This window comes from Aegilops tauschii, chromosome 4 (genome assembly GCF_002575655.3).
Source record: "Aegilops tauschii subsp. strangulata cultivar AL8/78 chromosome 4, Aet v6.0, whole genome shotgun sequence".
In the NCBI taxonomy this organism is placed as follows: Eukaryota; Viridiplantae; Streptophyta; class Magnoliopsida; order Poales; family Poaceae; genus Aegilops; species Aegilops tauschii.
This window is the reverse complement of record NC_053038.3, coordinates 305,766,023-305,790,641: the sequence shown is the minus strand read 5'-3', so window position 1 is coordinate 305,790,641 and position 24,619 is coordinate 305,766,023. Positions and strand designations below refer to the sequence as shown.

The following is a 24,619-nucleotide window of genomic DNA, read 5'->3' as shown; positions in this document are numbered from 1 at the left end:
ATATCTAAATGTCAAATTTTTTAATACGATTTAGATGAAGAAGCCAAGACGCCTCGTTAGGACTCCTACACCCATAGACGGAATTCCTACTGCCATAGACATCGTCATTAGGGTGACTCAGTACACCAAGATCGTGCTCGCCTATGTCGAGAGTGCTCGAGCAGCCACCGAGAGCGCTCAGTCATATTTCAAGAGCGCTCAGGCATATTGCGAGAGCACTAGAACAGCCGTTGCAAGCGCTAGAGCAGCCGCGGAGAGTGCGTGAGCAGCCGTTAAACCTGCGAGGACCACCCAAGAGGAGATCACGAAGATGGCGGAAGGCGAGGATAGCTCATGATGTTGCTGAACAACGAGTGCACTGCTTTCATGTGATCTATATGATCAATGCGTGTGAACTTAATTTCTATGTTGCTATGATGGAGCTAAACTTTTGCTTCCAAACTACTAATGAATTGTGCAACGTGGTGATTTGTATCGTCTATGATGCTATGAAGATTATGATGTGACTTTGCTCTATGTGATTGGATAACTATGAAATTGACTTGTTGGCTTTTTTATTTATTTACGTAGATGAAGTGGAATTGGTATGTTTGTGTACACCGGGGAAAATCTTGGAATTTATGATTCATGGGAGATATGCAAGGAGCAAGTGGACCGTTACAAAAACAGCTGCTACAAAGGATATAAGACTAAAAAAGAAGCTGAGAGTCATTATGCCAACTACGTCCCCATATAAGTTGAGGATCATTATGTCAATTACGTCAAACAAGAGAAAATCAACTATGAAGTATGCAATACCGTGTAGACAAGTGGACGAGTAAAGAATTTGATTATCTTTATCTAGCTCATTGTCATTATGGTATTGTTGTTATCATGGGCCATACATGGGCCAGAAGTTACAACGGGTTGGAATCATATTGGACAGCCCAGATGAAGCTACTGGGCTTAATTCCGATAGGCCGTAACGGGCTGTGAGTTACCGGGCCATAAATGGGCTATATACGAACAAGCCGTTAACAGGCTTCCCGTGGGCCGGTCCGTTACCTTTTGACCAAGTCAAACGGGCCGGCCTTTTCACCGGAATGGGCCTCTGTTGGGCCGTGCCACGTGTCGACCTATCATAAGCGCCTCATGTCCAATGAATGGATGACATCTGTCCCAATGTTGAGCCAACACGTGTTTCCTCCGGCCAATGACAATTTTACACATGGAAAATCCGCATTGGTCCGGGCTGTTAACGGGTTATCGGATCCAAAACCGGACCCGATAGCTTAATGGCAAACCGTTATGGTGGATGCCACATGTCGGTCACCCTTGACGAAAGCACTTCTATGACGCGCGATTTATCGTCATGGAAGTGCACACTTCCGTGATGATACTTTTGGTAATGTCATGGAACATTTCTACGACAACACATGTATGACTATCTTGATTCTGTCATAAAATCGTCATGGATGTACATGCATGACAGAAAATGTGACCTACTGTGAAAAACACGTATCATCACGGAAGTGTATTTCTTTGTAGTGCATGTTACGGACTTGCCTCCGCACGCGATGCCGCGGCACGCTGCGTAGCCGCCTTCTACGGCTCGTTCCTGGCTCGGCCTCGTCGGGAGGGGGAGGGGGGTCCCGTCCCCCTCCCTCCCCCTCCCCCGGCTCGGCCTAGCGCTAACGCGGCAGTGCGCTCGTTTGACACGCGCGGTGCGGTTATTCTGTTCCCCCCCCCACGCACCCACACCCACTAAGATAGATAATGGGGGCAAGTCCATACAAAGAAGATGTGTCAGTGCAACTATGCCCCTCGGTTCGGTGCTGGTTTTTCTCCTGAAAAGATAGATAATGGCGGCATGTCCAAACAAGAAAGATGTGTCAGTACAACCATGCCCTCAGTGCGGTGCTGGTTTTCCCCAAAAAATATAGATAATGGGGCAAGTCATGTTACCGACTCGCCTCCGCATGCGACGCTGCGGCACGCCGCGTCTTTACCTGCTACGGCTCGTTCCTGGCTCGGCCTCACCGGGATGGGGGAGGGGGGGGTCGGTGCGCTCGTTAGACAAGCGCAGTGCGGTTATTCTGTCTCCCACCGCCCATGCACTCACACCCCCTAAAAAAGATGTTTTTCAGTCCATACAAAAAATGTGCCAGTATGACTATGCCACTCGGTGCGGTCCTATATATCTTACCCGGATGTTTCATAAAAAATCAAAACAAATGCTGAAAAAAATGAGAATAAAGAGAAAGCGAGGGAAACACACTATAAAAAAGATGTTAGTTCAAGCAGAGGAGAACATTCAGTACTAAAATAAAAAAATACTTATACTAGGCAAAAACAAAATCATAAAAACTAGAGCAAAAATGCTAATAAACCAAAAAATTGACCGCCCATGGGACAGGCCGGCCCAACGCAGGTGGGTACTAGGACTCAAGCCAACAGCGAAACCACCGGCGAATTCCATTGTAAACCAGACTGCAGGACCAACCAACTAGGGCCCATAGGTCATGACAGAGATCGAGCAGCGTGTATAAGCGCTCAGGTATGTATCCGGAGGAGTTCGACCAATAAGACTCAGCACCGCTTATAAACAGGTCAAGAGCCCCCTCGATTAGCGAGGCGGGACTAAACGCATAGCGCATGCGCACGCGGCACTGCACAGCCGCGCGGACGACCTATTTGGGCCAAAAACAATTGCTACGAGGGACGGTCCAATACAACAGTGTGACCCATTACAAAATTCCTACCGATCACACATGAACCAAATTAAAAGGGACAAATGCAGATAATTTAAAAAACTCATAAAATATTCAGTTCAAAAAAAAGAATGTAGAAAAGTTCACACACATGTTCGTTGTAAAAATAAAAAATTAAACAAAAAAATACTTTTTTTGAAAGATAACTATATAAAAGGATACTTCAATGTAGAAGATTGTAATAAAATTTCAGAAACAAATTTTTAAAAAGTTCAACTACTAAAATTCAAAAGGTTCGAGTAAAATTAGTACTGTGCAGCAAGATTAAATTCTTTTTATTTACAAAATACTAGAACTATCACTATTCAACTAAAAAATAAATTATGCTCTAAATTCCTGTCAATAGTAAGAAAAAATGCTCTACAACAAACAAATACGGTTGGCCATTGACATCCAAAATAGTTCAGTACTATCATTAACAACATGCAAGTTGGTCCTACATCCATCATAAGCGTATATTTTTCGTGTGCGAGCTATGTACATGAAAATATCCTAGTAAAAACAAAGGATGCACATCAGTTCAACTATAATTGTTCCAATTCAAATTAAAAAATATAAAAAAGTTGTGCTTGAGCCAAAATAGAAAGCATTGCATTAAAAAAATAGAGCATACAATAACATACGAACAAATTGTTCCAAACCATCTGGTTATAACATAGAATTCAACCATCTCACATGCATTGTTTAAAAAAATACTGCAACATAATCAAACGCACAGAAATCTCACAACCAGCGTCATTTGCCAAATTTAAACCTACAGCACATAAACTCTGAACGTCAGAGAGTCATCTTCCCTGGAGAACATAACCATAACCACATCTCCATCCTTAATTCCACACTCTGCCACAAACTCCTTCCACCCAGTAGTTAGGTTGATGCAACCATCAAAGTCGATGTGGTAGGCAGCTTCCATCAACTGATACCCGTTTTTGTCTGAAGTCTCCATCTTCACTATCCCCAAACTAGGAGCAACAATCCTGATTCTGGGTGACATTTTCTGCAGATGGGGAAGGGAGTAGAAAATAAAGTGAACACCTAACATAACTGAATATTTGCATAGATCTAGCAACTGTTGCATAACAAAGTGAAAAAAATATTTGAACCAAAAGAAAAACACCAAACTAACTAGTGATATGTCCTAACTAAACTGAAGAAATATACATATCAATACCCCTACAGTAAAGCATCTGACAAAAATAGGACAAGGATTATACAAAAAGGGATAAATACTGTTAACTAATGAACAAATACACACACAAATCCCAACTGTTAACTTCTGACAAAACCAAATAAAAATTATAGACAAACTATTGATAAAAATAAACTACAGATTCAGTCCATGGGATTCAAAATGAGACCTACAAAAGAAGAAAACACAAACAATAGAAACACATACCCATAATTCCTCCAAGTCCCCAACCGTCAGGCGACAAACATACGGAGCACGAAACCCATGGTTGCTTGATACGTCTGCAACGTATGTATAATTTTTGATTGTTCCATGCTATTATATTATCATTCTTGGATGTTTTACAATCATTTTATAGTCATTTTATATCATTTTTTGGTACTAACCTATTGACATAGTGCCCAGTGCCGGTTGTTGTTTTCTGCATGTTTTTTTACATCGCAGGAGATCAATATCAAACGGAGTCCAAACGTAGTGAAACTTTTTGTAGATTTTTTTGGACCAGAAGACATCCATTGGGCCAAAGAAGTACCGAAGAGGGAGCCCGAGGTGAGGACAAGACAACAGGGCGTGCCTTGGTGGGTTGTGCCCACCTCAGTGGCCTCCCGAACCGCCTCTTTACTCTATAAATACCCCAATATTCCAGAAATCCTTGGGGAGTCGACAAAAATCAATTCCAGCTGCCGCAAGTTCAAGAACCACCAGATCCAATCTAGACACCATCATGGAGGGGTTCACCATGTCCATTGGTGCCTCTCCACTGATGCGTGAGTAGTTATTTGTAGACCTACGGGTCCGTAGTTAGTATCTAGATGGCTTCCTCTCTCTCTTTTGATTCTCAATACAATGGTCTCTTGGATATCCATATGATGTAACTCTTTTTGCGGTGTGTCTGTTAGGATCCGATGAACTTTGAGTTTATGATCAGATCTATCTTTTTATCCATGAAAGTTATTTGAGTCTTCTTTGATCTCTTATATGCATGATTGCTTGTAGCCTCCTATTTCTTCTCCGATATTTGGGTTTTGTTTGTCCAACTTGATCTATTTATCTTGCAATGGGAAGAGGTGCTTTGTGATGGGTTCGATCTTACAGTGCTTGATCCCAATTACAGAAGGGGAACCAACACGTATGTATCGTTGCCACTAAGGATAACAAGATGGGGTCTATTTCTACATAAATAGATCTTGTCTACATCATGCCATCGTTCTTATTGCATTACTCCGTTTTTCCATGAACTTAATACTCTAGATGCATGCTGGATAGCGGTCGATGTGTGGAGTAATAGTAGTAGATGCTCGCAGGAGTCGGTCTACTAATCTTGGACGTGATGCCTATATAATGATCATTGTCAGGATATCGTCATGATTATTTGAAGTTTTATAAATTGCCCAACAGTAATTCGTTTACCCACCGTTTGCTATTTTTCTCGAGAGAAGCCACTAGTGAAATCTACGGCCCCGGGGTCTCTTCTTTATTTTGCCTTCGCGATATATTTTTATTTGCTTTAAGATCTATTAAACCAAAAATACAAAAATACCTTGCTGCACTTTATTTTATTTGGCGATCTATCTATCAATTTATTACAACTTTCTCACATCCATTTGCCAATTTCTGGCGCCATTGCCCGAAAGGGATTAACAACCCCTTTAATACGCCGGGTTGCGAGTATTTGTGTACAGGTGTCGTTCACGTAGTGTTGCGTGGTTCTCCTACTGGTTCTATAACCTTGGTCTCATCCTGAGGGAAATACCTACCGTTGTTGTGCTGCATCATCCCTTCCTCTTTGGGGAAATACCGACATAGTTCAAGCAAGCATCAAAAGGAATTTCTGGCGCCGTTGCCGGGGAGACATCATCAACATCTACCAGGTTCCTAATCACAAATATCATCTCCTTACAATTTACATTATTTGCCATTTGCGTCTCGTTTTCCTCTCCCCCACTTCACAAAAAATTGCTGTTTTATTCGCCCTCTTTTTCGCTCGCCGTTTTCTTGCCAGATCTATCCGTGTTCTTGCTTTCTAGTCATAATGGCTAGCGTGTCTACTCCTCCTTTGTCACCAGATTTTGAAGTTTTATACTTCAAGCAACGACAAGGAGAAAATTTGAAAGATGCTTGGTATAGGTTAATGGAATCCTATCGTGTTTGTAACCTAAAGGGAGACGCAAAGATTTTGTTTCGTAATTTTTACATAGGATTGTCTTTGCATCATAGACAAATCTTAGATTTCGCCGCTAAAGGGAATTTATCAAGCTTGATGCTAATGCTGCCTATGAAATTTTAGAAGGAATTCTGGGGGTTCCACCTCAAAAGAAGGGTTTTCTTTCACCCCAGAGAGAGTTCAAATGTTGGACAAACTTGGTGATTTGCACAAACATATGGTTGAATTGCAAAAATACGACGAACCCCTCAAACATCTTAATGGTAGTATCAATCGCATGAATACCTTGATTACTCTCTACAATAAGTGATTAGATATTTTAGATCTAAAGATGGTTTCTTTTCCTGAGAATTTAGGGAAGTTCAAAGAGCCTCCCGGGTTTGAGAAAGCCATTACAAAAGTTGCCAAAACTAAGGATAAAAAGATGTAGATCCTTGCTTTATGCCTAGCTAGGGGCGTAAAATGATAGCGCTTGTTGGGAGGCAACCCAATGAATAAAATTTATTTTTGCCTTTTGCTTTCTGTTCTTGAGTGCTTGCACAATTATGCTACTGTTATGATTGTGTTTTTTGTGTTTTAATTAATGTTTGTGCCAAGCAAAGCCTTTAGGATCATGTTGGGTGATAGTTGATTTGATCTTGTTGAAAAATAGAAACTTTTGCGCTCACAAAAATAATTCTCATTTTTAATAGGAGTGTGATAAAATACCAATTATTTTTGCAGAAGATTAATATAAAAATTTCTCACGTGTTCCTAATTTTTCAGAATTTTTGGAGTAACATAAGTATTCGAAATATCCAGATTGCTAGAGATTGTTCTGTTTTTGACAGATTTTGTTTTCTTTCTGTTGTGTCCTTGTTTTGATGATTCTATGGCTTCCTTTGAAGAGTTTTTGCCATAGAAAAGTTGGAATACGGTAGATATAATGCAAGAATAAAATATGAATGGGTTTTCAACAGTTCTTATAGTAGTGATTTGTTTTCTTATACTAATGGATCTCACGAGGGTTTTGTTGAGTTTTGTGTGATTGTAGTTTTCAAGTTTTGGGTGATGTTACGATGGATAAAGGAATAAGGAGTAAGAAGAGCCTAAGCTTGGGGATGCCCATGGCATCCAAAGCTATTATCCAAATAGAAGCAAGCAGCTAAGCTTGGGGATGCCCGAGTGGCATCCCCTCTTTCTTCTAACAACCATCGGTATTTTACTGGGAACTATATTTTTATTCGTCACATACTATGAGTTTTGCTTGAAGCATCTTGTATGATATGAGTCTTTGCTTGTTTTGCTTTTTGTTTTAAGTCTTGAATCCTTGCTGGACAGACCTATTTGAGAGAGCCAAAATTATGCCATGACTTGTTAGAATTGCTCTCTATGCTTCACTTAAATCTTTATGAGCTATGGAATTGCTCTAGTGCTTCACTTATACTTTTTTAGCACGGTGTGCTTTATTATTTTTGAAGAAATGGTCTCATGTTCAATTAGATTTATTTGAGAGTTAGTAAAAAAACTAGAAATTCTCTCTTGCTTCACTTAAATTAATTTGAGAGAAAGAAATATTATGCTCCTGATCTTCACTTATATTTGTTTGAGCTTATCAAAAGCAACACATGAAAATTAGTTCCAAAGTGATAGATATCCAAGAAGGATATAATAAAAACTTTCATGAAGATCAATGGACAAAATAAACTTGATTCCTTGTAATAGTTTTGAGATATGATGATGTGATATGTGAGTCATGTTGATGAGTAATTATGCTTTAGTAAGAATATTGGTGTTAAGGTGTGTGATTCCCTAAGCAAGTACGAAAGTCAATGGTTATGCAATGAAATTACATCCTACTTGTGGTGCATTATTCGGTGTTAATTATGCTTAACGCTCGCTTATGAGATTTTTCGTTTCTTGGTTGGTCGTTTCTCAATATTTTTGCTAGCCTTCATTTGCACTAAGTATGATCACTACTTGTGCATCCAAAATCCTTTAAACCAGTTTTGCCACATGAGTCCACCATACCTACCTATATGCGGTATTCTTTTGCCGTTCTAAGCAAATTTGTATGTGCCATCTCTAGTTTTCAAAATAAATTTCTCTTTTGTGTGCTCGTACCGCTCATGAAACGGTAGGGGGTGGCTAATATATTTCCATGCTAGATATGTTATTCTCAAGATGAATTTTTATTCACTTGGCATTGCACGAGAGTAAGGCAAAGGTATTAGGGATGCCCAGTACCGAAATGAAAAATGAATTTACTTTATGTTGTCAAATAATAAATTCCTTGGAAAGTGTTGGTATGGAAGGCACCCGTGGATACGGCTAGCCATGGAAAGTGAAAGTATGGTTGAAAAAGGAATAAACTTTAATTTCTGTTTGGGAATCGCCTGTGATATATCTAGAATGGAAAGTATTGGGAACTACTCGATTGTTCTCGTTGACAGGAAAAGCATGCCTCCCAAAATGTTTTTATCTCTATCTTTTTTGCTTTGAGCTCTAACACCTCTACAAATCCCTACTTCCCTCCGCGAAGGGCCTTTCTTTTACTTTTTCAATTTCTATTTTTATTTGAGTCTCCATCTTATCTTATAAAGCACCAACTAAGGGGCACTATGATCGTACTTGAGCATTGGGTGTAGTTAATATGCAAGTGTGTTTCATGAATGGATCAATGATTGAGCATAATGGGCTAGGGCTAACTTGCTTTAGTGTTGATATTTTGAAAGACATGGTTGCTTGTTGATATGCTTGAGTATTTAAGTCCTCATGCAAAACTAGACTATTGCTTTGAACCATATAAAAGTCCAAATGTCCATGCTACAAACAAAAGAATATGTGATGAATATGTTAGGCAGCATTCCACATCAAAAATTCTGTTTTTATCATTTACCTACTCGAGGATGAGCGGGAATTAAGCTTGGGGATGTTGATACGTCTCCAACGTATCTAATTTTTTTTTATTTTTCCATGCTGTTATATTATCATTCTTGGATGTTTACAATCATTTTATAGTCATTTTATATCATTTTCTGGTACTAACCTACTGACATAGTGCCCCGTGCGAGTTGTTGTTTTCTGCATGTTTTTTTACATCGCAGGAAATCAATATCAAACAGAGTCCAAACGCAGCAAAACTTTTTGTGGATTTTTTTGACCAGAAGACATCCAGTGGGCCAAAGAAGTATCGAAGAGGGAGCCCGAGGTGAGCACAAGACACCAGGGCGCGCCTGGAGGCCCAGGCGTGCCCTAGTGGGTTGTGCCCACCTTGGTGGCCTCCCGAACCGCCTCTTTGCTCTATAAATACCCCAATATTCCAGAAACCCTAGGGGAATCGACGAAGATCAATTCCAGCCGCCGCAAGTTCCAGAACCACCAGATGCAATCTAGACACCATCACGGAGGGGTTCATCATGTCCATTGGTGCCTCTCCGATGATGCGTGAGTAGTTCTTTGTAGACCTACGGGTCCGTAGTTAGTAGCTAGATGGCTTCCTTTCTCTCTTTTGATTCTCAATACAATGGTCTCTTGGAGATCCATATGATGTAACCCTTTTTGCGGTGTGTTTGTTGGGATCCGATGAACTTTGAGTTTATGATCAGATCTATCTTTTTATCCATGAAAGTTATTTGAGTTTTCTTTGATCTCTTATATGCATGATTGTTTATAGCCTCATATTTCTTCTCCGATATTTGGGTTTTGTTTGGCCAACTTGATCTATTTATCTTGCAATGGGAAGAGGTGCTTTGTGATGGGTTCTATCTTACGGTGCTTGATCCCAGTGACAGAAGGGGAACCGACACGTATGTATCGTTGGCATTAAGGATAACAAGATGGGGTCTATTTCTACATAAATAGATCTTTTCTACATCATGTCATCGTTATTATTGCATTACTCCGTTTTTCCATGAACTTAATACACTAGATGCGTGTTGGATAGCGGTCGATGTGTGGAGTTATAGTAGTAGATGCAGGCAGGAGTCGGTCTACTAATCTTGGACGTGATGCCTATATAATGATCATTGCCTGGATATCGTCATGATTATTTGAAGTTTTATCAATTGCCCAACAGTAGTTCGTTTACCCACCGTTGGTTATTTTTCTCGAGAGAAAGCCACTAGTGAAATCTACGGCCCCCGGGTCTCTTCTTTATTATATTTGCCTTCACGATCTATTTTTATTTGCTTTTATTTTCAGATCTATTAAACCAAAAATACAAAAATACCTTGCTGCACTTTATTTTATTTGGCGATCTATCTATCAATTTATTACAACTTTCTCACGTCCATTTGCCAATTTCTAGCGCCGTTGCCCGAAAGGGATTGACAACCCCTTTAATACGTCGGGTTGTGAGTATTTGTTATTTGTGTACAGGTGTCGTTCACGTAGTGTTGCGTGGTTCTCCTACTAGTTCGATAACCTTGGTCTCATCACTGAGGGAAATACCTACCGTTGCTGTGTTGCATCATCCCTTCCTCTTTGGGGAAATACCGACGTAGTTCAAGCAAGCATCATTGATGTACAGCAGCAACGAAAGTTGCCCACGGCGCTGACTCTCGGTGAGCCCCAAACCAGATTCGTACACACAGTCGTCAGCTATGCGCGCCATCTTTGCGAGACACCCGCATGAACAATCCTCCATGGGAAACACGGGAAAAGGGAAGAAAACAACAGAGAGAAGAGGGAGGAACCTAGATCTGATTTTGGAAGACGGAAGAAAAAGGAGGGGGAGACTGAGCCACACAGCACACATCGATGGATAGAATTTATAGCCAGGAAGACTTGCAGATCACAAAAATAATAAATAGGTAGGTGGGCAGCCAGCTGGTAGAAAATAGTTATTATACAAGTCATACAACATTGACCGCAAAGCAGTTCGACTTCAGATATAGCAGCAGTTCAAAATAATTATTGGAGTGCACATACGGTAGCAGTTCAAAGTGCACATACCAACATATATTCTATATCTAAATAGCTAGTCCACACTACTAGGAATTATCTTGCTTCTCCTTAAGCCACATCACCCAAATTAAATTAGCCATTGGATATAGTAGATCATTCAATAATACGCGTCCGATCTACACATTGAGAGCTGCTGCATGATACTTCTCCAAGTCTATAATTTTTTATTGTTCCGTGCTGTAATATTATCAATCTTGGATGCTTTATAATCATTTTATAGTCATTTTATATCATTTTTATGGTACTAAACTATTGACTTAGTGCCAAGTGCCAGTTGTTATTTTTTCATGTTTTTATATCGCAGAAAATCAATATCAGACGGAGTCCAAATGCCACGAAACTCCACGGAGAATTTTTATGGGCCAGAAGGAACACAACGGGCCCTGGCTGTGCCTGGGGGTGCCCCGAGGGAGGCACAACCCACCAGGGCGTGCCAGGAGGCCCAGGCGCGCCCTGGTGGGTTGTGCCCACCTCGGGTGACCCCCGGACCGCCTCTTTGCTCTATAAATACCCCAATATTCCAGAAACCCTAGAGACATCGACGAAATATTCATCCAGCCGCCGTAGAGTCCAGAACCACCAGATCCAATCTAGACACCATCTCGGATGGGGTTCACCACCTCCATTGGTGCCTCTCCGATGATGCGTGAGTAGTTCTTTGTAGACCTTCGGGTCCGTAGTTTGTAGCTAAATGGCTTTCTCTCTCTCGCTAAATTCTCAATACAATGGTCTCTTGGAGATTCATATGATGTAACTCTTTTGCGGTGTGTTTGTTGGGATCTGATGAACTTCGAGTTTATGATCAGTTATATCTTTTTATATCCATGAAAGTTATTTGAGTTTCTTTGATCTCTTATATGCATGATCTCTTATAGCCTCGTATTTTTCTCTGATATTTGGGTTTTGTTTGGCCAACTTGATCTATTTATCTTGCAATGGGAAGAGGTGCTTTGTAGTGGGTTTGATCTTACGGTGCTTGATCCCAATGACAGAAAGGGAAACGACACGTATGTATCGTTGCTACTAAGGATAAAACGATGGGGTCTATCTCTACATAGATAGATCTTGTCTACATCATGTCATCGTTCTTATTCCATTACTCCGTTTTTCCATGAACTTAATACACTAGATGCATGCTAGATAGCGGTCGATGTGTGGAGTAATAGTACTAGATGCATGCAGGAGTCGGTCTACTAATCTTGGACGTGATGCCTATATAATGATCATTTCCTGGATATCGTCATGATTATTTGAAGTTCTATCAATTGCCCAATAGTAATTTGTTTACCCACCGTTTGCTATTTTTCTCGAGCGAACCCACTAGTGAAACCTACGGCCCCCGGGTTTTCTTTCTCATATATTTGCCTTTGCGATCTACTTTTTCCTTGCATTTATTTTCTGATCTATTAAACCAAAAATACAAAAATACCTTGCTGCATTTTATTTCTATTTATTTTATTTGGTGTTCGATCTATCAATCTACTACAAATTTACCTCACGTCCTTTGCCTATCTTGAGGCGCCGTACCCCGGAAAGGATTGACAACCCCTTTAACACGTCAGGTTGTGAGTTATTGTTATTTATGTGCAGGGGCTGTTTACGTTGTGTTGCTTGGTTCGCCTACTGGTTCGATAACCTTGGTTTCATATCTGAGGGAAATACCTACCGCCGCTGGGCTGCATCATCCCTTCCTCTTTGGGGAAATACCGACGTAGCTTCAAGCGACATCAAAAGGAATTTCTGGCGCCGTTGCCGGGGAGGATCTTCAACATATACCAGGTTCCTAATCACAAATCTCATCTCCTCGCAATTTACATTATTTTCCATTTGCCTCTCGTTTTCTTCTCCCCCACTTCACAAAAATTTGCCGTTTTATTCGCCTCTCTTTTCCCATTCGCCGTTTTCTTGTCGGATCTGTTTTTTGTGTGCAACCTTGTTTGCATAGTCATGATGCCTCAAAGAAAATATTATGATGTTCCTTACCCAAATATTTTGCTTGAAATTGAGAAAAGTACTAAGGAATATATGACTACACAATTTGAGCATAATAAGTATTTTACTAAAGAACTTAAGGAACACTCCGTTGTGCTAGATGCTATCACAAAACAACTTGATGATATTAGTAGAGAAGTTTGTAATCTTCAATCTAAGTATGCTTTTGCTGAAAGTTTGCTAGGAAAAATATCCGATGCTCAAGCTACCTTAGTAAATCAAATGGCTGCAAAACCAATCTCGTTAGAAGATAAAAGTGATGAAGATCTTAAAATGATTGGTGTTTCTTCTATTGATTATTTGTTTAGTAAAGTTAAGATTGATGAAAAAAGGACTGGAGAAGAGTCAACTTTAGGTAGAAGGCGTCCCAATATTTCGGAGGGTGAAAATCTTGTTGAGAAAATTGATGAAAGTGGGTTTGGAGAGGTCAACACTTTAGCTAGTGATGTACCCACTCTTTTGGATTACAAAGACTTTAATTATGATAGTTGCTCTTTGATTGATTGTATTTCTTTGTTGCAATCCATGATAAATTCACCCCATGCCTATGAACAAAATAAAGCTTTTACTAAACATATTGTTGATTGTATGATGAAAGCTCTTAAAGAAAAATTGGAATTAGATGTTTCAATTCCTAGAAAATTACATGATGAATGGGAACCTACTATCAAAGTCAAGATTAAAAATTATGAGTGTTTTGCTTTGTGTGACTTGGGTGCTAGTGTTTCTACAATTCCGAAATCTTTATGTGATGTGCTTGGTCTTACTAATCTCGAAGAATGTTCTTTGAACTTGCACTTGGCGGATTTTAGTATTAAAAAGCCTATGGGAAGAATTAATGATGTTCTTATTCTTGCAAATAGGAATTATGTGCCCATAGATTTTATTGTTCTTGATATTGATTGCAATCCGTCTTGTCCAATTATTCTTGGTAGACCGTTTTTACGCACTACCGGTGACGTGATTGATATGAAAGAAGGCAATATTAAGTTCCAATTTCCTTTGAGGAAAGGTATGGAACACTTCCCTAGAACAAGAATTAAGCCACCTTATGAATCAATCATGAGGGCATCTTATGGATCTCGAACCAAAGATGACAAAACTTAGATCCCTGCTTTATGCCTAGCTAAGGGCGTAAAACTATAGCGCTTATTGGGAGGCAACTCAATGAATAAATTTTATTTTTGCTCTTTGCTTTCTGTTCTTGAGTGTTAGCACAATTATGCTACTGTTATGATTGTGTTTTTTATGTTTTAATTAGTGTTTGTGCCAAGTAGAACCAATAGGATCTTCTTGGGTGATAGTTGTTTGATCTTGCTGAAAAAGACGGAAACTTTGTGCTCACGAAAATAATTGTTAAAAATCAGCAGAACTAGACAAAATGCCAATTATTTTTGCATAAGATTAATATACAAATTACCCAGGTCGTCCAAGTTTTTCAGAATTTTTGGAGTTCCAGAAGTATTCGAACAAATAAGATTGCTACACACTGTTCTGTTTTGACAGATTCTGTTTTCTTTGTGTTGTGTGCTTATTTTGATGGCTCTATGGTTTTCTTTGATGAGTTTTTGCCATAGAAAAGTTAGAATACAGTAGATATAATACAAAAACAAAATAAGAATTGGTTTGATATAGCACTTATAGTAGTGATTTATTTTTCTTACACTAACAGATCTCACGAAGGTTTTGTTGAGTTTTGTGTGATTGGAGTTTTCAAGTTTTGGGTTATCTTATGATGGATGAAGGAAGGATAGAAGAGCATAAGCTTGGGGATGACCCGGCATCCCAAGCTATTATCCAAAAATGAGCAACCAACTAAGCTTGGGGATGCCCCCGAGTGGCATCCCCGCTTTCTTCCAACAACTATCGGTATTTTACTTGAAGCTATATTTTTATTCGTCACATGATATGTGTTTTGCTTGGAGCGTCTTGTATGATATGAGTCTTTGCTTGTTTTATTCTATGTTTTAAGTCATCAATTCTTGCTGGACACACTTATTTGGGAGAGCCAAAATTATGTCATGACTTGTTAGACTTGCTCTCTATGCTTCACTTAAAAATTTTATGAGCTATGGACTTGCTCTAGTGCTTCACTTATATCTTTTTGAGCACGGTGTGCTTAGTATTTTTGAAGAAATGCTCTCTTGCTTCACTTAGATTTATTTGAGAGTTAGTAGAATTTTCAAGAAATTCTCTCTTGCTTCACTTAAATTATTTTGAGAGAAAGAAGAAAAATTATGCTCATGATCTTCACTTATATTTGTTTGAGCTTATGAAAAGCAACACATGAAAATTAGTTCCAATGTGATAGATATCCAAGAAGGATATAATAAAAACATTCATGAAGATCATTGGACAAAATAAACTTGATTGTTAGTGATAGTTTTGAGATATGATGGTGTGATATGTGAGTTATGTTGATGAGTAATTGTGCTCTAGTAAGAATATTGGTGTTAAGGTTTGTGATTCGCTATGCAAGTACGAAAGTCAATAGTCATGCAATGAAATCATATCCTACTTGTGGTGCATTATTCGGTGTTATTTATGCTTAAATGCTTGCTTATGAGGTTATCCGTTTCTTGGTTGGTCGCTTCTCAATCTTTTGCTAGCCTTCATTTTGCACTAAGTATGACCTCTACTTGTGCATCCAAAATCCTTTAGACCAGTTTTGCCACATGAGTCCACTATATCTACCTATATGCAGTATTCTTTTGCCGCTCTAAGAAAATTTGCATGTGCCATCTATAATTTTCAAAATAAGCTTCTCTTTTGTGTGTTTGTTTCGCTCGCGGAGCGGTGAGGGGTGGCTAATATTTTCCATGTTGGATGTGTTATTCTCACGATTAGTGTTTATTCACTTGTCATTGCACGAGAGTAAGGCAAAGGTTTTAGGGATGCCCAGTCCCGAAATGCAAAAATGAATTTACTTTATGTTGTCAAATAATAAATTCCTTGGAAAGTGTTATGGAGGGCAACCGTGGATACGGCTAACCATGGAAAGTGAAAGTATGGTGGAAAAAGGAATAAACTTTATTTTCTGTTTGGGAACTGCCTACGGCATATCTAGCATGGAAAGTGTTGGGAACTCTAAGTCGTTTTCGTTGGTGGGATGGATACACCTCTCAAAATGTTTTTATCTCTAATTTTTCGCTTTGAGCTCTGGCACCTCTACAAATCCCTACTTCCCTCTGCGAAGGGCCTTTCTTTTACTTTATGCAATATTTATTTTGAATTTGAGTCTCCATCTTCTCTCATAAAAAGCACCAACTAGGAGGCAATATGATCGTACTTAAGTATTGGGTGTAGCTAATATTTGAGTGTGTTTCATGAATGGATCAATGTTTGAGCATGATGGGCTAGGGATAACTTATTTTAGCATTGATATTTTGAAAGACATGGTTGCTTGTTGATATGCTTGAGTATCTAAATTATTATGTCAAAACTAGACTATTGCTTTGAATCACATAAAAGTCCAATTGTCCATGCTATAAAGAAAAGAATATGATATGACATGGTAGGCAGCATTCCACATCAAAAATTCTGTTTTTATCACTTACCAACTCGAGGACGAGTAGGAGTTAAGCTTGGGGATGCTGATACGTCTCCAACGTATCTATAATTTTTTATTGTTACATGCTGTTATATTATCAATCTTGGATGTTTTATAATCATTTTATAGTTATTTTATATCATTTTTTTGGTACTGACGTACTGACATAGTGCCAAGTGCCAGTTGCTGTTTTTCCATGTTTTTTACATCGCAGAAAATCAATATCAGACGGAGTCCAAATGCCACGAAACTCCATGGAGAATTTTTATGGGCTAGAAAGAATACAGCGGGCCCTGGCTGCGCCTGGGGGGTGCCCCGAGGGAGGCACAACCCACCAGGGCGCGCCAGGAGGCCCAGGCGCGCCCTGGTGGGTTGTGCCCACCTCGGGTGCCCCTCGGACCGCCTCTTTGCTCTATAAATACCCCAATATTCCATAAGACCTAGAGGCATCGATGAAATATTCATCCAGCAGCCGCAGAGTCCAGAACCACCAGTTCCAATCTAGACACCATCTCGGATGGGGTTCACCATCTCCATTGGTGTCTCTTTGATGATGCCTGAGTAGTTCTTTGTAGACCTTCGGGTCGTAGTTAGTAGCTAGATGGCTTTCTCTCTCTCACTAAATTCTCAATACAATGGTCTCTTGGAGATCCATATGATGTAACTCTTTTGCGGTGTGTTTGTTGGGATCTGATGAACTTTGAGTTTATGATCAGTTATATCTTTTTATATCCATGAAAGTTATTTGAGTTTCTTTGGTCTCTAATATGCATGATCTCTTATAGCCTCGTATTTCTTATCTGATATTTGGGTTTTGTTTGGCCAACTTGATCTATTTATCTTGCAATTGGAAGAGGTGCTTTGTAGTGGGTTCGATCTTATGGTGCTTGATCCTAGTGACAGAAAGGGAAACGGCACGTATGTATCATTGCTACTAAGGATAAAACGATGGGGTCTATCTCTACATAGATGGATCTTGTCTACATCATGTCATCGTTCTTATTGCATTACCCCGTTTTTCCATGAACTTACTACCCTAGATGCATGCTGGATAGCGGTCGATGTGTGGAGTAATACTAGTAGATGCATGCAGGAATCGGTCTACTAATCTTGGACGTGATGCTTATATAATGATTATTGCCTGGATATCATCATGATTATTTTAAGTTCTATCAATTGCCCAACAGTAATTTGTTTACCCACCATTTGCTATTTTTCTCGAGAGAAGCCACTAGTGAAACCTACGGCCACCGGGTCTTCTTTCTCATATATTTGCCTTTGCGATCTACTTTTTCCTTGCATTTATTTTCAGATCTACTAAACCAAAAATAAAAAATACCTCGCTGCATTTTATTTCTATTTATTTTGTTTGGCGTTCGATTTATCAATCTACTACAAATTTACCTCACGTCCTTTGCCTATCTTGAGGCGCCGTACCCCGGAAGGGATTGACAACCCCGTTAACACGTTGGGTCGCGAGTTGTTGTTATTTGTGTGCAGGGGATGTTTACGTTGTGTTGCTTGGTTCTCCTACTGGTTCGATAACCTTGGTTTCATATCTGAGGGAAATACCTACCGCCACTGTGTTGCATCATCCCTTCCTCTTTGGGGAAATATGGACGTAGCTTCAAGCGACATCACTGCATGAACCACATGTAGTAACTGGCGCATGCATGCAAATGCATGTTGTAACTGTCAGTCTATGAGTGTTTTGAGTAAGAAAAAATAACGCATACATGCAGCTCATAGAGAATACTCGAGTGTTCTATGAATGACAAGTGAGGCATGTATGCATATTTTATTTTGTTTTTATCCAATTTTAAACTTATACATAGAGATGTGATGAAATACTGATAAACAAATTATCTCACTATAAGAGAAAAATTATTTCATACAAAATCCCGCCGCAATGCGCGGGGCATCATCTAGTGTAGATAAAACAACTCATTCAGAGGTAGACCGATGAATTCATTTAGCCATTCAACCATCTGGTCTCTCACAACACAATCTTAAAAACATAAAAATTCAGTACTTCAGTCATAGCTATCAAAGAAACAACGCCATTTGGCCCTGCTGGATGGATGTGGAGCCGTGGCTGCTCTAACCCTAGCCCACCTGATGATCTGTATATGGTTCCTTCCCCCGCCGTCTTGGAAAATTAGCTCCAGTTCATTGGAGTTGCAAGTATCCATCACCTCGTGGGCAAGGCGTTTGTTGAACTCTTCCTCCACCTCCTCCTCGGCAGCACGTCGTGCCCTCTACCTGCGCCTGCGCCTGCGCCTCCTCCTCCTCATATGCTTTGCTACTGCAGGCCTCACATCGACGGCATCCCCCTCCTCTTCTGTGACCTCTCCCAGCTCAGGATCCATCTGGCTTTTCTTTGGTGGCAGCTGGTGGAATGAAAGTGACAGAGGACAGGGGCTTTACATTCAAAGTGCAGATGGTTGGGTAGGCAGCCAATAGAAACTACTTACTCTGACGTCAACGCACAGTAATACAACTTTGACACGGAGCGGTCCAACTACACATACGACAACCATTCAAACAACACAGAAAAACACAAAACTTAATTACACAGTTTGACCAGATTACAAGAAATCGTAGGCTACAGTCAACCACCTCCGCCAATGACCAAATCACATGGGAATCCGGGGTAGAACCAACTCAACAAGCAAAATTGACAACACAAATCTATTCACAGAATCCTCATCTCTCTCCCTGCAATGCCAATTCGAAAATAAAACATTAGAAAAAGAAGAACACATTTGCATGGCAGCCATGGCCAACGACTAAGAACAGCAAAACTTCTCATTAGAAATTGCAGTCAAAGAATCTCCAAAAACTCTAACCCACCGATCATTCTCATATCCCCATAACACATAAAACAACAAGCGGACGTAAAATCGACGGCTACGAACAACACGGTAAACACCAACGCCCGCAACACCTCCACCAACGCGCACGTGCGAAACCCCATACATGTCTCCTGGCAATGAATGGCCGCAACACCGCGCCGGAAAACACCCGGAAGCTCCCTGTTGAATCCCTTGTTTCCCTCCGTTGAAGACGCGGGAAGATCAGTTCAGGTGGCAAATGATGTCAGTCCAACCTGTCAACTGCGTCGGTTAAAGTAGGGGAACAGAATAATATTCTGTTACGTGAAACAGAATAGCAGAATAGTTATTCTGATAACACTTCCGCACTACACGCTCAACAGAAGCGAACTACATCCTCTTTACATTGAGCACTGAAATGCTCTACGGTTGAACTGCTTCATTTTCTGGCGGACCCCCGTTTGTTCTTTGTGGAATCGAGTGTTCCTGTATTATTTAATTTGTTCCTGGGCACCATTTGACCTTTTTCATTGTAATTTGCTGAAAAAATGACTAAAATCTAGGTAAATCGAGGGATTTGGCGGACGAGCTTTGCTCTCTTTTTTCGTGATTGTGTCGGATGCGACTTTTTGGCGCTCGGATGTTGTTTATTAGTAGGAATTCTTTGATATCGTTCGTTTAATCGCTCCCTTTACTCTAGTATTTGTGTAATTTTTAGGAGTTAGTTTTCAATCCCTGCGAATTTGATTGTGTGGCGGGTGAGCTTCGTCCGCTCCTCTGTTCTTATTGATTTTTTGGATTTTGTGTGTCGATGCGTTTTTGAATCTTGTAATTACTGTCACTGTTGGTTTGAATTCATTGTGTTGCGGCTATAATCTTCATTTTTTGAATTGCAATTTTTAAAGAAAAGTTGATGTTGTTCATCCAGTGACAGTGTGTTCCGTGTAATTTTTTACGGGGTATTTTTCGATAGTTTAGTGGTTGGACAATTTTTAGGCAAGTTATGGAAGTGTGAGTGAATTGGCACCTTCGTTAGTCTCCCACATGTCTGGATTTCTACTGCTTTAATTTTATTGTTGTAGTTCTGGCATACGTTGTAGTGCACTGCATTTTCGTTAGTAGTGGACTTTGTTGTAGCTGCATTACAGTGGCCAAGGCAGCTTATGAGATTTCTCTTTTCTTAAACTGCATTCTGTGTTTTAGAGGACATAATATGCACTTTCGTACTACATTAGCAGTATGGTTAATCTGCTATTCTGCTATTAGAATAGATGGTCCATTATATGCTGGTGTTAGTTGAATAGTTATTATGACAATTTTTTTGAACTGCATACTATGAGAATTCTTTTGAACATCATATGTTAACTGCAAAGTTTCGACCATTCGCATTGCATTGTTACTGTTCAGAGGACTGTATTTTTTATATTTAGGACCACACTATGTGTATGAGAGAAATGCATTTCTGTCAGCAGCAACTTGTCTAAAAATGGTGATAACATGATGCAAATGAGGTTGCATACTTTAAATAGGCACCGTTCAAAGTGTCTGATGGACATAATTTTAAAAGCATACAACATAAGCAAAGCATTAGAAATATGCCACTGATGGCTTGCTTCATCTTAGACAGCCTATAGTGCAAATATTGTAAACTTCAGGGAGTCTTCTTCTTTGTAGAAAAACACCATGGCCACTTCTCCGACCTCAAAGCCATTCTGGGAGACAAAATCTTTCCAACCAGTAGTTATGTTGATGCAGTCTTCAGAGTCGATGTGGTAGTTAGCTTGCATGTCTGCATACCCGTTCTTGTGTTGTGTCTCCAAAGTAACCTTCCCTGAACTCGGAGCAAGAAATTTTATTGTGGATGGCAGTTTCTGCATTTTGAAATGGATGGAAAAAGAATTTTTATAACTAAACAGCAAATGTTTTTCTTTATACTTAGGATGATCTGTTTATGTTGGCTTAAATATGTACATATATATACTACTATTTTATAAAGTAGTGGCAATGTATGAACAAACTTATATACGGAATTGACCTAGTTTTAGTAGGATATATATTATACTGTAACATGTTTGTCCTGCAAGGTCATTTATAGTGTACTTCGCTAGCATGTTAAGAGAACTGCAACACTGATCTATTGACCCTCTTTTTTGTTCGTGTGTTGGGGTTCTGATCTAACTAGTGTCGATACCTGGTGTGGTACTGAAGAAAAATAGGTGGAACTATCTAGTCTTAATAGCTAACAAATCTGAAAAACAATACAAATTCTGTTTGTATTTGTTGATACTACTGAACAAATTGATGGAAATATACTTCCAGATGTGGATTTGCAGCGTAGATTGTGTCAAAAATTGTGAGGGGAAAAACATACCCAACTTTCGTGCAAGTCTGCGGGTGTGAGGCGATGAAGAAATGGTGCCCGAAACCCCCTGATGGGTATCGTCAGGCAAACGAGCATGCTGCACCACTCGGTGTTGGTGAGCTCTAGACCCTCTGCGTACACGCATTTGTCCGCTACCGACGCCATCCTTGCCAAACACCCGCACGAACAGTCCACGGCTGGGTATGGGAGGAACCCTAGATCTATGATTTGAAGAAAAAGAGGAACGGGGGGAGGAGTTGTGTCAGCCTGGAGCACGAATGGATAGGTTTTTATGCAGCCAATTGAGCAACGGAAGTAATAAATGTTGTGGTTGGTGTTAGGTGGTGGATTGATTCCGATTCAGTGTACGCGAATGCATTTGAGAAGCAACAACACTGCTTACTTGAATCTAGCGAACTGCATTGTCGTATTACAACGAACTGCAGAATGCGTGGATTGTGTTTGTTTTTTATTTTTCTAGTTATTGTTTATATTTTTATTGGGCCGTGGTTTTTTGTGGTATGTGGGATTTTTTTAATTTCAGCGGCCTCTCTTTTGCGTGTTGGGCCTGTGTTTGGGGAGTGAAGACGCATTCGGCCCAAGTCGACCTGTTAGCACGGCTGGTTCCCGGTGCGCTGTGTGTGCACCCTAATGTTTAGTCCCACCTTGCCCGTGGAGAGCACGCACGACCTGTTTATAAGCCCTGGTGAGGCATCCGTATCGAACTCCTTTGTTACTTATTTGGGCGCTTATACACGGCGCTCACTGCTCTATCCACTCTGACCTGTGGCCCCATGTGTGCCCGGCCCCATGTATCGTGGCTCAGAACGGACTCACCTACTGTGGGCGTAGACTTACTACGAGACTGGCTGGGGCCTGGTTTCACCTGGGTGGTCAATTTTTTTCTTTGTATTTTTTCGTCTTACATATTTTCTAATATCGGGCGTGCACTGCTTAGTAAATCATTTGTGCACTGCATTCATCATGTCTCTGTACTGCATGTTCACACATTCCGCACTACATATACAGGTGCATTTTTGTGCACTACATGCTGGTCGCATTTTCTTTTCGTGTTTTTTCCTCTTACGTATTCTTTTTCTAGTGTACTGTGTGCACTGCTTTGTTGGGTATGTGTGCACTGCATTCGTCAGAGTGCTGTACTGCAGGTGTATTTTTCCTCTTACATAATTTTCTAATATGGGGTGTGCACTGTGTAGTAAATCATGTGGGCACTGCATTGATCATGTCTCTGTACTGCATGTTCACACATTCTGCACTACATATACAGGTCGCATTTTTTCGTGTTTTTGCTCTTATGTATTCTTTTTTCTAGTGTACGGTGTGCACTGCTTTGTTGGGCATGTGTGCACTGCATTCATTAGAGTGTTGTACTACAGGTGTACACATTTTTCAATGCATGCATCCTATTTGTGCACTGCATCTTCGTCCGTTTTGTACACTGCTCGAATCACATACTTTATGTGCACTACATTATGTTCTAATGTTGAACTCTAGTTTTGTAATTCAAATAAAGTTCTTCATAACATAAGCAAAGTTCATCATTACAAGTCATTCTGTATGACAAGCAAACTAATTTCAACAAAAGCAAATGATCACAAGCAAACTAACGATACATAAGCAAACAACAAAAAGCAAATTTGATGATAAATCTAAAACAACGCGAGCAATGTTGGCTCTTGGCCGACACCGTCTGCTTCTTCACCAGGTAGCGTCTCCCCAGCTGCTCCCGGTGCGCTTCTTGGGGGGCTCCTCCTTCTCCAGCTTTGCACGGCGAAGCCCGTCCTGGGTGAGGGTGATGCGGCTCCATATCTCGTACACTCCGTAGGCGTCCTTTGCCGCGTACTCGATGTGCCTCATGGTCAGAGGCAGGGTAGCCCAGCGCTAGTGTTCATCGTTGGTTATCTTCTTCTTCATGTTGTTGTAGTAGTCGTCAACGAGCATGCCAGCGACGTCTGCAAGGGAGTCCAACTCCTTTGTGGCCTCGGGCACCCTCCATTCCTTCTGGGTGTCGACGAAGTTGGCGACCTCCAGATTGACGCGCTCTAGCCTGGTTTTGTCGCCTCTGATGGAGAAGCCAGCAAAGGTGTACCTGGGGTCAGCGAGGAAGTTGTCGAAGATGACGCACCTTTCAGTGGCGCTCAGTTGGAAGAGCAGCACCGACTGAGTCTTGTCGACAGAGAGTTGGAAGAGGGCGGGTTTCTGCATCGCGTCAGGCTCATTGTTGTACTAGAGATCAATCCCGGCGATCTTGTGGCGCTGGAGCCTGAGGTGGCGCTCGTACTGCTTGAGGGAGGTCGTCATCTGCTTCTTGTCGTTGGTGTGGATGACATGCAACTTGGTGTTGCCATGCGCCTCCACGTTCCAGTACTCGTTGATGAACCCCATCGCCGGCAGTAGGGCTTGGTATCTTCTGTGGAGATTGGTGTGATGGAGCGATTTGGTGGCAGCACAATGGATGCTTGTGTTGTTGTGGATGAGAAAGCGTTGGCAGGGGTCTGATTTTAAAGGGGGGAGTGGCCGGAGCGGATGAACTGCACGATCTCGCTGACGATGCGGTTGTGCAGATCGTGGGTTGGGGTTGCGCCTGTGATCGTGGGTTTGTGGCGATGGAACCGCTCGGATTGGGAGGTTGTCCCCGAACGTCGTTTTTTTATTTTATTTTTCATCAGTACAATTTGTTAACCACCATGTTCTGTGCGAACGGGCATTTGTCGCGTTTATATGTATCGTACGTGTTCCCGAAACTGCATTGCTTATGATACCGCACTTCTTCGTCTAACCAAAAGCACTGCATTTGTCTATAGGTTTGT

The 24,619-nt window shown here is 40.7% G+C and overlaps 1 protein-coding gene across 1 annotated transcript; it reads right to left on the bottom strand.

Annotated features, from left to right (window-relative positions):
- Positions 1–23,690: 23,690 nt before the first annotated feature.
- On the bottom strand, positions 23,691–24,014 carry LOC141021840 (uncharacterized). The gene has a single exon (XM_073497688.1). It carries the CDS (start codon positions 24,012–24,014, stop codon positions 23,691–23,693), a length of 324 nt encoding a protein of 107 aa, XP_073353789.1.
- Between the last annotated feature and the right edge of the window lie 605 nt (positions 24,015–24,619).